The sequence below is a fragment of the Petaurus breviceps genome, unplaced genomic scaffold (genome assembly GCF_028583685.1).
Source record: "Petaurus breviceps papuanus isolate PSGF00001 unplaced genomic scaffold, PetGlider_PUasm1.0 185, whole genome shotgun sequence".
Classification (NCBI taxonomy): domain Eukaryota; kingdom Metazoa; phylum Chordata; class Mammalia; order Diprotodontia; family Petauridae; genus Petaurus; species Petaurus breviceps.
Genome location: NW_027185797.1, coordinates 18,562,074 through 18,575,573, shown reverse-complemented (window position 1 = coordinate 18,575,573; position 13,500 = coordinate 18,562,074). Strand labels below are relative to the sequence as shown.

The 13,500-nt window shown below is 41.7% G+C and overlaps 1 protein-coding gene across 1 annotated transcript; it reads left to right on the top strand.

The window, feature by feature from the left end:
• Positions 1 to 4,926: 4,926 nt before the first annotated feature.
• On the top strand, positions 4,927 to 6,330 carry LOC138161468 (probable E3 ubiquitin-protein ligase TRIML1). Its single transcript, XM_069088251.1, has one exon. It carries the CDS (start codon positions 4,927 to 4,929, stop codon positions 6,328 to 6,330), a length of 1,404 nt encoding a protein of 467 aa, XP_068944352.1.
• The last annotated feature ends 7,170 nt before the right edge of the window (positions 6,331 to 13,500 follow it).

Genomic DNA, 13,500 nt, shown 5'->3' with positions numbered 1-13,500 from the left:
TGTCTTTGAGCTTCGCCTGTGATTATATCAAGTCTTTGGTTGAAACAGTATACTTTGTGTTGTCCTTAACCCGCCTAAGGAAGTTTGGAGACCTTCCCTGCCCTGCCCTTAATAGGCCTAATGTCACCAGGGTGGGGGAAACTTGCTGAAAGAGTGCAACAAGAAGGGTGTAACAGGAAGAAACAGAGCATATAAAAGCTCAAGCACAGGCTGCGACCAAGCAGAACTGAGAGGGAGAACCCTTGTGGTGTTGGCACTCTGTGTTCTGTCTGTGTTGATGGTACTTTGTGAGACAGAAACACTGTCTGTTGACTTGTGTTGATTTCACAGACAGAACGTGAATTGAAATGACAGTGCTGACAATGCCTGTGAATATTGTTGTAACTCTGCTAATAACTAACATCACTGTGGTTGCTCTGTTAAGCTTTGTCTTCCCAGAAACAGAAACTGCAAAGGACTTGGAGTGAACTAGTCACCATGAGCTTCATATGGAACAGCAGCAGAGAGCTGCCTACCTGTGAAGACAGGCAAGAGTTGGGTGAATCCAGGCAAGAACTGGGAAACCTGCCTATCTGTGAATCCAGGCAAGAGCTGGGAGTATGAAAGAGGAGCCACGGAGTTTGGAAGTCAGCCTGGAGTCAAGATGAAAGGACCTTTGCTTGGGTTCTTAGTGCTGACTGACTGATGAGATTGTGATTTACTATGTCCTAGGGGTGGAAGACCTTTGTAGCTTCCACTACCCCTTAAGAATGATTACCTCTTAAGGATGATCTAGTTAAGGATGATTGGAAGCCAGCCTCCAATCAAGATGAAAGAAGACTTTAGATGGGTACTTTCTATTGATTGAGGAGACTGTGACTTACTGAATAACATCTTTTTTTTTTTTAAAGACTATATGGTCACTTAGTAAAAAGTTATGTTATATTGTTGTGAATATTTTGCTTTAATTTCTTGCTGAATAAATAGACTTCATTCTACTATGCAATCAGAATATTAAAGTTATTTGCAGCAGCAGTCCTCGGGAAAGTTGCTCGTGAGTGGTTTTACAATGTGCTACAAGAACTAGCTGAGAAGAGGGGGCGGTCTATTAGTGAACTATTTTGTTTTCAGGGCAAGAATCAGATTTTTTTTTCAGTACTTTCATGGAATTAACAAAGACTTGTTTCAGTCATTCATCCAATAAGTCGTTTTGGAGGGCTTATAATAGGTAAGGCACTGGGCTAGGCTAAGAAGACCATTTATTTTAGGATCTCCTACACAGAATAAAAGTGTTTTGTTTTTCTAATTTTTTAAACTCCCAGAACTTTGAAAGTTGGAATTACTTCAGAAGTTGTCTTGTTCAATCTATATCCTAAATGAATACCCACTATTAAGCACCTAATATCTGCAAAGTCCCTTGTTAGGTGTTTGGCATACCTAGATCTTTTTTGAGGACAGTTTTTGCATTTAAGGAGTTTAGATTCTGCTGGAGAAACCAAAAGGTTTGTCATACTTGCTACTTGGTGGCATAACACACAGATATAATACAGAATGATGGGGGATGGGGGATGGGAGTGGGAGGTAAAGGAGAAAATGTAAAATTTTCTTAAAAAAGAAAAACCTGGGCAGCTAGGTGGTGCAGTGAGTAAAGCGCCGGCCCCAGAGTCAGGAAGACCCGAGTTCTGTTCTGGCCTCAGACACTTAACACCCATACAAAAAAACTAGCTGTATAACCTTGGGCAAGCTACTTAACCCCAATTGCCCTCCAAAAGGCAAAAAAAAGAAAAACCTCCACATATAATTGTGCAACAAAGAGAATGCCACCATAAGTGGTAATCCTGGAAGGCTCTATGGAGAAGGTGGCACCTTAGGTGAGCTTCAAAGAAGATAATTATGAAAGATATAGATGAAGACAGAGTGAGTTCTAGGTATGGGGCATGGTCTGGATAGGTGCTTGGAGGCTAGAGATTTAAGACTGAGTTCAAAAATAGCTAGCACTATTTGAACTTAAATGAGGAATACTTTTATTGATTTTGTTCAGTTGTTTTCAGTTCTGTTCAACTCTTAATGACTTAATTTGAAGTTTTCTTGACAAAAATACCAGAGTGGTTTGCAATTTCCTTCTCCATATCATTTTATAGATGAGGAAACTGAGGCAAATAGGATTAAATGCTTTTCCCTAAAGCTTGCTATATAGAACTATAAAAATCTGAGGAATATCTTCCACAAATCACTTACTACATAAATGAAATACAAAATAAAACCACAAAATTGCATAGGCAAGATTGAGCTCTGGTGGGCCAGATGCTTTCTTGAGGCTTCTTCATGTGTTCTATTATCACAACCAACACAAAGCCTCTGTGACAGCCACTGAGGTAGTAGAAAGATGGCAGGGTTCAGACACTGGAGAAATGTGACATCAAATCTTGCTTTTACCCTTAATTGCTGTAACTATGGGCAGGTGACTTAATTACAATTGATCAGAGATTTTGAGATAGACGAGACTGGGGGGCCTGAAGAAGTCAACTGTCATGGGACCAGTTGAGGTTAACCCTTCTGTGTTTTGACATTTCTATTTTGAACAAGAAAGGAAATCTTTCAGAACCCAGAATGATAATGATTCTTAAGAGTGAGAATTGCCTAATGTATGTTCAAACTGCATTTCTGGCTGGAAGTCGGCCATTGGAAACATACCTTCTGAGAAATTCATACCTGCCTTAGACTAGATGCCCCTTTCCTTCCCTCCCCAGTTCTTGCCCCCCCTCCCCCACCATACTAACCCATATCCATAGAACACCACTGTCAGAGCAGACCAGAGCTGGCCACTTCCTCATTCACCCTGGCACTCTTAGTCTCACTTATCCATCTGTGTGTCCAGAGAAACTGATTGAAGAACCCTTCACCCAGAACTCACAGGTCTTTACACAATTCTTCCAACTCTCTTCCAACACCATGTCCTTTACATAAATCTGGAGCCCTTCCTTCTCCCACAGAAAACACTCTCAATCAGTCAATGAAAACAGCTTTCAGGACTCTTCCTTCCCTGCTTCTAGACCAAATTCTCCCCTGCCAACCATTCCTGAGGCTTTTACATGGATGAGGAATGTTTCAAATGCAAGTCTCCCTTTTAGCCCTATCCTATGCCCAGGTGCTGAAAGCAACCCTTACCTAAGCCCTAACACCAGAATAGCTCTAGAGAAGCTAGAAGGACATTGGTCAATACTTGATGAAAAGAAGGAATATGTCTCAAGGTAAAAAGAAGCTCTTGCCTTCCCAATCCTGTTGCCTTTATTAGTCATTATTACTCAATTAAATTTGATTTGGCTAACATTTTTTAGCCAACTGTTCTATGCCAGACACTGTAGAAGGTATTAGAAAACCAACAGTGAATTAGTGTCACAATGTTTTTCAAAGGAAAGGAAGAAAGAAAATGGAAAAAATGCATTGTAAGTTTATTATGTATTTTAAAGAAATAACAAGTTGTACATAATAGATTTGCAGTTTCGTGTGCAATAACCCCCCCCCTTTTTTTTTTTTTACTATTCTATCATGTTATGGGAATGTATGTTATATTTCTTAAGTTCAGAGTAAAAAAAAAAAACAGAGAAAAACAAACCATCCACTGCCCTATAGGAGCTCCCATTAGGAAAACAATTGGTGGTGGTAGGGTCAAGAGGGTAGGGAATGAAAAATTCCTTAGTAAGCCCACTCAGGATTTATCTGAGGGAATTAAAATTAAATATAAAAATTAAATTAAATAAATTACCCTTCATGCTGAATTATTTTTTAAAAAATAACTTACATGATTAATTTGAAATATATTTTACATGATTGTACATGTGTAACCAATATCAGATGCTTGCTGTCTCAGGGAAGGAAACTCAAAAAGAAAAGAATGGTAAAATTGTTTTTACATTTATCTGGGAAAATAATGAGAAAAATGCATTCTAATCATTGATATAAGAAACAAGGGATTGTTGTTCTATTATTCCTCTTATTTTCCTTTTATATATTTATATTTTTATATATTCCTTTTATATATTTATTTTTGCTTTTTGGAGGGCAATTGGGGTTAAGTAACTTGCCCAAGGCTACAGGACTAGTATTTTTGTGTGGGTGTTAAGTGTCTGAGGCTGAAGCAAACTTGTACTCCTGACTCTGGGGCCAGCGCTTTACTCACTGCACCACCTAGCCACTCTACTTTTTAGATATTTTCAATCTTCAAATTGCTTGAGGAAGGTTATTTGGCAACTGCAGAGAGGATGGATTAGGGAGGAAGGAGGCAGTTAGCAGAGAGACAGATGTGGAAATCACTGCAGTGGAAAAGAAGCCATGAGAACCCCAATGTGGGTGGCCACTTTCCTCCTGCAGCAGTGAATGGACATTCACTTCTTGAATTTGTTATGATGGAGATGGCCTTCCTGTGTACATAGGACTAAATGGCTAAGAAAGGTCCTTTTCTAATCTCAAATTTTCTGACATTCAGTAAGTGGATGGAAAGAGAAGGATGGAAAGGATTCTTGAGAAGACTTGGGAACTGATTGGGTGAGAAAGGGGAGGGTATGAACCTGCCCATAGACTCTTCTGTCTACACAGCATCTGTGCACAAATCACATTGGAAAGTCCATTGAGATGCACCTTCATGTGTTCATACCATTCCTCCTCATAGGCACAGAAGCTCTCAGCTGGATGAAACCTGTCCTTCCTAAGGACTCCACCAGAGGTGTGAACTCTGGGGGCCTCAAGGCACTGCACCCAGCAAGAGTTCACACGTTGACTGCAGGATTCCAGGATAGAGGAGTTCACATCTTCTCTGGGAGGCCCTGAAGGGGCGGGGCTGCCTTCTTTAAAAGGAGACCATCCTGACCCTCAAAAGCACTGCCTTGAGTGGAGCTGAAGTCTCTTCTTCTCAGCTATTGGAGAAGAGAGGCAATTGGAGAGAGAAGAATGGCTGCTGCTAGGGAAAAACTGCAGGGATTGCAGGGGGAAATCACCTGTGGCATCTGTAGGAGCTACTTCTCTGAGCCAGTCACCATCAGTTGTGGGCACAGCTTTTGCAGAACATGTCTGTCCTGGAGCTGGAGACTTGGAGCTACACCTTCCTCTTGCCCTGAATGCAGGCAAGTGGCCCAGACCACGGAAATCCCAGGAGTCAATGGGCGCCTAGCAGAGCTGACTGATCTGGTCAAACAGCTCTGCTCTGAGAACTTGCAGAGTGCTGAAGGACAGCGCCAGTGTGCCAGGCACAAGTTGACATTCAAGCTCTTTTGTGAAGATGACCAGACACTACTCTGTGTGCGATGTGCCCAGAGCCCAGAGCATGGGGCTCACAAGCTCTCTCCTGTAGTAGAGGCTGCTCACAATTGCAGGAAAAAGCTACAGCTCCTTCAGAGTCGCTTGGAGAAACATTTGGAGGAAGCTGAGGAACTTCTTTCTGGGGAGGAGATAACTGCTGTTGAGTGTCACTGGATGATCAGAGAAGAATTTAACAAGCTGCACCAATTCCTTTTGGACGAAGAATTCCAATGTCTTGAAAGGCTGAAGCAAGATGAAAGGGCGGAGCAGGACAGACTATCCCAGCATGTGCACACCCTCCAGGCCCTCATACTAGAGCTGCAGGAAGCAGGTCACCAGCTCAATGTGGATCTGTTATGGGAAGTCCAGCACTTGCTGGGAAGGAGTGCCTCAGTGCTGTCCCAAAGGGCCAAGGCTGTCAGCCCAGAGCTGAGAGAATACCCTATCCCAGGCATGATGGAGATGCTCAGGCGATTCAGAGTGGACCTCATAATGGATCCCACAGCAGCCAGTCCCTGTGTAATTATTTCTGAGGATCTGAAGAGTGTGAAGGCTGGAGAAGTCTGGCAGGTGGGGACCAAGTACCCCGAGGATGCTGTTGGCCATTATGTCTTTGCTGAGCAGGCCTTCAGCTCAGGCAGACAGTACTGGGAGGTGGATGTGACTCAGTTACCTCAGTGGATACTGGGGATCTATAGCCCCTTCTTGAGGAAAAAGAGGGGCAGGAATGAGGACACCTGTGCTTCTCTGTTCCTGCTTTGCTGTGTCAAGAAGGAAGAGGATTACTATCTACAGACCTATCCCGGCTCACTGAACCATCGAGTGAAAAGCCCTGTGCCCAGAGTTGGCGTGTACCTGGAATATTCTTCTGGCACTCTGGCCTTTTACAACGTCCTCCAGCACTCCCTCATCTACAGGTTCTACCCCATTTTCTTCACAGCTCCTGTCACACCCATCTTTTCCCCTGGCCCCCCACTTCCAGCATCAGAGGCTGGTCCCATGACTCTCTGTCCAGTGGACTCTGGTCTCTGTGCTTTCTGCTCTTCCTGTCTCTGAGCATTTCTCCAGGGAGGCATCCTCAACCCACCCCCCTGGCTGTGGGCCTTCAATTTCCAGCCTTCCCTGCAGGAGGATGAGCATCACCTCCTTCATGATGAAGAAGAGGCTCCCTGCTCTCCAACTGGAGACTTTTCTTTTTCTTTACCTTTTTCCACTGTGTGAGTTAATTTGAACTTTTTTTTCTAGTCCTATCCTCTTGGAATTTCTGTAAACCCAACTTTGAGCTCTGTTTGATATAAAATGAAATAAATTTTATCTTTCCCTCTACTTATACACATTCTTGTTGTTTTTTCATTTCAGTTCAGTTCTGTCCAACATTTTGTCATCCCATTTGGGGTTTGTTTTTTGTTTGCCTGTTTGTTTTTGTAAAGATGATGGAATGGTTAGGCATTTCCTTCCCCACCCCAATTTTTGTATGAGGAAACTGGGAAAAACAGGGTTAAATGACTTGTCCTGGGTCACAGAGCTACAAGATGTCTCAGGCTAGATTTGATTTCAGAAAAATAAGACTTCCTGACTCCTGGCATTTTATCCATTCCCCCCTCCCCCATCTAGCTCCCTCTTATGCAAATCAGAAATAAAATTAATTGCAAAGGGATAATAAAATTAGTTGGCAAGTATTCCCAATACCCTGTGATCACCTTCTACTCCCTTGGGATATTCATATCCCAAATTGGGAATCCCTGATGTATTTGTGGGCTGTGCATATATGGCTAATATTTATTCTGGGAATGGGCATGGCTATTTAAGGGCAGTTAACTGCTGAGTGTCTCTTCCAGACACAGTGAGAATCTGGGGAGAATGTTCTTGTACAAATTTCAGAAAGAAATATTCTGTTTCATCACCATTCATTTGGACTGAGGTTCTCTTCTCACTTTTCACTCATCTCTGTGATGAATCTCTAGCCTTGGAAGGAAGACAGTATGGATGTGATGTAATTCCTGCTATAGCACTTCCTCATCTCTCATTTGGGTCCCAGCACCATTGCAATGGGTGAGATCTTCCAAATGGTAGGAGACAAACCAACCCCTCTTTTCTGTGAGCAGAATCTCTGGGTTTCTGGCAAGGGCTCCTTGGAAACAGGGAATGACCCGATGAAGATGATGCTGCTGCTGCTGACTAAAATGAGCTATTTCAAGGCCAAAATGGAGAATGGAGTAGGACGTTTTACACTCTGTTTGCACTTCTAAGTCCTTATAAATCCTTTTAGGAAACTCTTTAAAACATGAAATATTTCAGAATGCTTGGACAAAACCTAGGTCAGTGAATCCTTTCCAGATCTCCTTGATTTAAGCTATGAGTTTTGCCTTTACCGTCTGGGGGATCAGAAAGGTTGGATGACTTGCTCAGGGGTACAGAGGCAGAAGCTTGCTCCCTTCTTCAGGATTCCAGGTCCAACACTCCAACCTTTACCCAATACCGAGTCTCCTTCTAGATGCAGTGGACAGGAGGTTGGCCTCTGGCAGGAAGACCTACATTCCTGGGACAAAACTGGGTGTGTTACCTTAGCAAAGTCACTTCCCATCTCATTGCCTCCGAAAATTCTGAGTGATACTAAGTCCCAGAGGGTGTGCCATCTACTATTGGGAGAGAAACTGGGAAGATTCCTTGCCTTGAGTTGCCTGCATCAAAATCCTAGCTGGCATCTGTATAGAGCTTTGAAGGTTTACTTAGCGATTTTCATTTGTTACCTCACTAGATCCTGACCACAACCAGGGAGACTAGTATTATTGCAACTCCCATAGCGCAGAGGCTGAGAGGGATTAGGCAACTTTGTCTAGGGTCAGAGAGTAAATGCTTGGGGCAGGATTGAACTCTGTTCTTCCTGACTTCCAGGCCAACACTCTATGCACCGCACCAGATTTTGCACAATTCTGCTTCAGTGTAATATCTGGGGTCTGATAAAATTGGGCTAGATGCCCTCTGGGGTCATTTCCTGCTAGTCATTTTGATCCTCTGAGCATTGGAGAATATAGATGCCTCCTTGGATTTTGAGATACATTCAAAGAAGACTGTTAGCGTGATAAAGTGGTTGTATTTCTTTTTTCCACCACTTTCTAAAGAATATTTATTTCACAGAAGACAGTGAGTGAAGGTATGGTGATGTAGAAAGCACATTGGTCTTGGCTTCATGAGTTGACCTGAATTCAATCCAAATTCTCACACTTCTTGCTGATGTCACCACTTAATCTTTCCAAGGCTTAGTTTCTTCATCTGTCAAATGGAGTTATGACCTATACATGCCATTAACTTCACGGGATGTATATGTGTAGTGCTTTGCAAATCTTTCTATATAGGTCTTCAGAATCATCAGAGGAAATCTTCCATAATTCGTTGACTTAATAAATATAATTGAAAGATAAATCACAAAATTTCATGGTGAGAGAAATGCATATTATACTATTATATTAATATATTAAATATTATTTTGTGATCTACCCTTTTCCTTTCATTTCTGTCCAAACCAGACCCCTGTAAAGCTAAAGTCTTTCCCTGGTCTCAGTTTGTCTGATGCTTTGCCCATTCAATTATTATGATTAGCCTAATTAACAAATTGATTATTAAATGTACGTTGGGGTTTCCATTTAACTAAAGGGGTCAAGTTGAGCTGTCATGGGCCAGACAATTTGTTGGGGCTTCCTCATCTGTTCTGTGATGCCAGCCCCCAGAGATCCTATGTCGCATCCAGTGGGGAAATAGAAAGACACCTGGCTTTAGACCCTGGAGAGATGTGACTTTAAATCTTGCCTTTACCCTTATTTCCTGTGATCGTGGACAGATTTTGAGGTAGAAGAGACCTAGGGGGACCAATGAAAACTGTGATGGGACCAACTGAGGTTAATCCTCTGTTGTCTTGACATTTCTACTTTGGATAAGAAAGGAAAACTTTCAGAATCCAGAAGAAAAATCATTTGGAAGAGTGAAACTGGCCTAAATGCAGGACATTTAAAGTGTAATTCTGGCTAGAAGTTGAGCATTTGGAAATGTACCATGTTGGAAATTTAAATCTGGTTTAGACTAGATGCCCATTTCCTCCCTCACCTCAATGCTAGCCCCTATTCATGGAAAACCACTGTCAGAGGAGACCAGGGTTGCCCAAACCTTTACTTATCCCTGGCACTCTGAGACCCAGTCATCCATGTGTCCATGGAAGTTGATTGGAGCACACTTCACACACAACTCAGGGGGTCTCTACATAATCCCTCTAGCCCTACACATGCAACTTTACTCTTCCTTCTCCCCCAAAAGCCACTGCCAATCACTCAATCAACAAAGCTTTTGGGCTTCCTTGTTTCCCCACTTCTAGACCAATCTCTCTCCCCTGACGACATTTCTTGGGTGCTTTTAAATAGATCTGGGATATTTCAAGTGCAAACTTTCCCTCTCAGCCCCATCGCTTGCCCAGGAGGTGACCACTGTATGGACTAGTACCTTTATGGCTGAAATGAGGGGCTTCTTTGGTGTCATTTTACAGCTGTTTTCAGCTGTGTTCAATTCTTTGTGACCACATTTGGGACTTTCTTTGCATGGAGAGCCTTTCCATTTCCATCTCCAGATCATTTTCAAAATGAGGAAACTAAGGCAAACAGTGTTAAGTGACTTGGCTAATAAGTTTCAGAAGCCTGATTTGAGTTCATGCAGATGAGTCTTCCTGACTTCAGGGCTAGAAGTCTATCCACTGTGCCACCTAGCTGAACCAAGGTTCACCAAAAAGGTAATAATGTAAAAAAAAGAGGCTGAGAAACAATAAAATTCGGCATTTATAAAGCACCTACTTTGTGCCAGGCTCTGCACTAAAGGTTTTATAAACATCTCATTTGATCCTCACAAATGGTCCTGGAAGATGGTACAGTTATTACCTCCATGTTACAGCTGAGGAACTAAGAGAAACAGAGGTTAAATGACTTGTCCAGGGTCACACAGCTCATTAGATACCAGAGGCCAGAGATGAGCTTAAGTCTCCTTGCCTCCAGGCCTGGTACTATCCACTGCAGTACAAACTGCCTCTGTTTCATTTGAGGTAGATCAGATAAGACTTTACGTCTAAGCTGAGGACACTATCTGCAATCTATTCCTCATTTACTCAGCTATGAGAATATTAAGAATCCTGTTGACTCATTCTGGACTAAAAGAGCTGTATTTTTACATCATCAGTAGCTACCTTTGCATTCCTAATTGTATTATGGGCACTGTGGACATAATAAATATAAAGAATAGGCATTGGACCTGGGATTTCATTAATATGAGTGTGCTACTTCAATGTAGGTAGGATCTTTACTTGTCTGTATTCATGTTGTCTCACCAAATAGAATACAAGCTCATTGAGAGCAGGAACTATTTAATTTTTTGTTTCTGCATATTCTTTTTTGTCATATGTCATACATATTCTTTTTTGGGAGACAATTGAGGTTAAGTGACTTGCCCAGGGTCACACAGCTAGTAAGTGTCTAAGGTTAGATTTGAACTCAGGGTATCCTGACTCCAAAGGCAGTGTTTTACCCACTGGACACCTAGCTGCCCCTGTCATATATACTTTTCAAGAGTTACCTAGAATGCAGGGAGAAGTTAAATGATTTGCCCAGGTCATACAGAGATGAGACAAAGTAAGCACTCAGTAAATATTTGTAGAAATGATCTAAAATAATGAGTAATTTTCTTCTGTGGTCTGTTAGAAACAGTTTCCTTCTGTTATTATTATTTTCTCAGATTTGGAGAAAAGTTCAATAAATTTCCATTTTTCAACTCCCCAAGCCCATTATTTGCTGTTTGTATTTAACTTTGGAGCATTCCTTAACTCCTTCTTCTCCCTCTTTCCATATATTAAGTAAGAGGGCAAGTGTTGTAGATTTGACCCTTATGATGCCTCTTGTATCTTGTAGCCAAAGCTCAACTACCAAGGCTTAATCCCAGTATTACAATGGCCTCTTACCTGATAGCCCTGTCTCTAGTGTCTCTCTTCACCAACCCATCCTTCACACGTGTAGCAGCAAGCACCCCTATTGTCCCCAGGGTTCTTGCCAACACAGGTTCTTGGATCTGCTTTGAAAGAGGAAAGCAACTCAAAATTGGTTAACAAACTTACTTTAATCAGTCAAATATTTATCATCTACCTAGTTCAGGGGAAAAAGGTCAGCACCCCAAACTTCAAAATATACAGACAGAATTACCAAGACAGAGAAACAGATCAAGTAGACAGTTTCCAAACTGTCCAAACATTACACCCATACCAAATCAACTTCTGGGTTTTTTTTTTCAAAGCCAGGGTGGGGCTCTCAATAATGGCTTCTCAGAGTCCAGATCAAATCACAGAACACTTCTCAAAGTGAGCCCCCAAAACAAAGCTACACATCAGGGCTTATATAGCCTTCTCCTGGCTCGGAGAATGTAACAACCTTATTGACCCACTGGCCAATCAAAAAGTATCTACTGAAAAACAAGCCTCCCACACCAGGCTCCAGGTGCACTTTAGCCTATGGGCAGGGAAGATCCTAAAAATTTACATTCCATTACAACACATCTCCTTTTTTTTTACATTCCTAAAGCACAGGTATGTCCATGTTACTCAGTCCATCAAGAAACTCTAGTTTCCTATTACCTTTAGAATAAAATACAAACTCTTTTGTTTGGCATTAAAAATCCTTCAAAATATGACTCTAACCTACTTTTCCAAGATTTTTGTACATTATGCTTTTTCTGCGCAGTTTACATTTTGGTCATGTCATTTCCCACCTTTTTGACTTTGCCCACCCTGTACCCCTTACCTGAAATACATCTCCTTCTTTCCACCTCGTAGATCTTAATATTTACTTCCCTTCAAAGTTCAGCTCAAGGGCTTCCTCACAAAGTCTGCCCTAATGCCTGCCAGTTTTTAGTGCCTCAGTCTTGGAATTCCTTTGGTACTAATTTTGTATATACTTTGTATTTACTTATCTGTATTCATGTTGTCTCACCAAATAGAATGCAAGCTCATTGAGGGCAGCAACTATTTAATTTTTGTCTCTGAATCTGTTCCCTGGGGCAGCTAGATAGTCTAGTATATAGAACACCAGGTCCAGAGTCAAGAAGACATGAGTTGAAATCTGACCTTAGATACTTGCTAGCTGTGTGACCTTGGATAAGTCACTTATCCCTATTTGTCTTAGTATCCTCACCTGTCAAATGAGTTGGAGAAGGAAATGACAAACTACTCCAGTATTTCTGCTAAGAAAACCCCAAATGGAGCCACAAAGAGTCAGATATGACTGAAATGACTGAACAACAAAAATCTGTTTCATGTTCTCAATACATTACCTGGCACAGGTATTAAATATTCATTGACTAAAGGAGTCATTGAAGTACAATTTGAGGGTCAGTTTAAGCCCCACCCCATCTCTCCTAACCTCACATCTCACCATCAGATAGAGGTTGACTTCTTTAGAAATAATCTATCTTAATGTCCACATTGATCTTTCAATACTTGCAGAGAACTAAGGGCCTGATTGTTGCATCCCTTTAGTGTCTCAAAATGGGGAGGAAAAGAGACAGAATGGATCCATTCCAAATCTCTCCTCTTCTGGGATGAATTCCTCCATAATTCTGGCCCACAGTAATCTCTTTTATTCTTAAACACTCAGACACCAATTAGCTCTTTCACACATCTTGACTCGATTATTTTTTTGCTATTTTTTCTGTCTCTTTTCCTCCCCATATATTTAATTTTGACTTGCTGTAATGAGAATGTAAATTTTTAAGATCTTCCCTGCCCCTAGGCTAAAGTGCACCTGGAGCCTGGGGTGGGAGGCTTGTTTTTCAGTAGATACTTTTTGATTGGGCAGTGGGTCCAGAAGATTGTTACGTTCTCTGAGCCAGGAGAAGGCTATATAATCCCTGATGTGAGGCTTTGTTTTGGGGGCTCACTTTGAGAAGTGTTCTGTGATTTGATCAGATGAGACTCTGGGAAGCCGTTGTTGAGAGTCCCCTGGCTTTGAAAAACCCAGATGTTGATTTGGTATGGATGTAATGGTTGGACAGTTTGGAAACCTGTCTACTTGATCTGTTTCTGTCTTGATAATTATGTCTACAGACATAATACTCTGAAGTATATATAATATATACTCTGAAGAATAATACTCTGAAGTTCGGGGTGCTGACCTTTTTCCCTTGAACTAGGTAAAGGATACATATTTG

Coding starts and splice junctions, on each gene's coding strand:
- LOC138161468 (XM_069088251.1), top strand. CDS start 4,927: ATGGCTGCTGCTAGGGAAAAACTGCAGGGATTGCAGGGGGAAATCACC.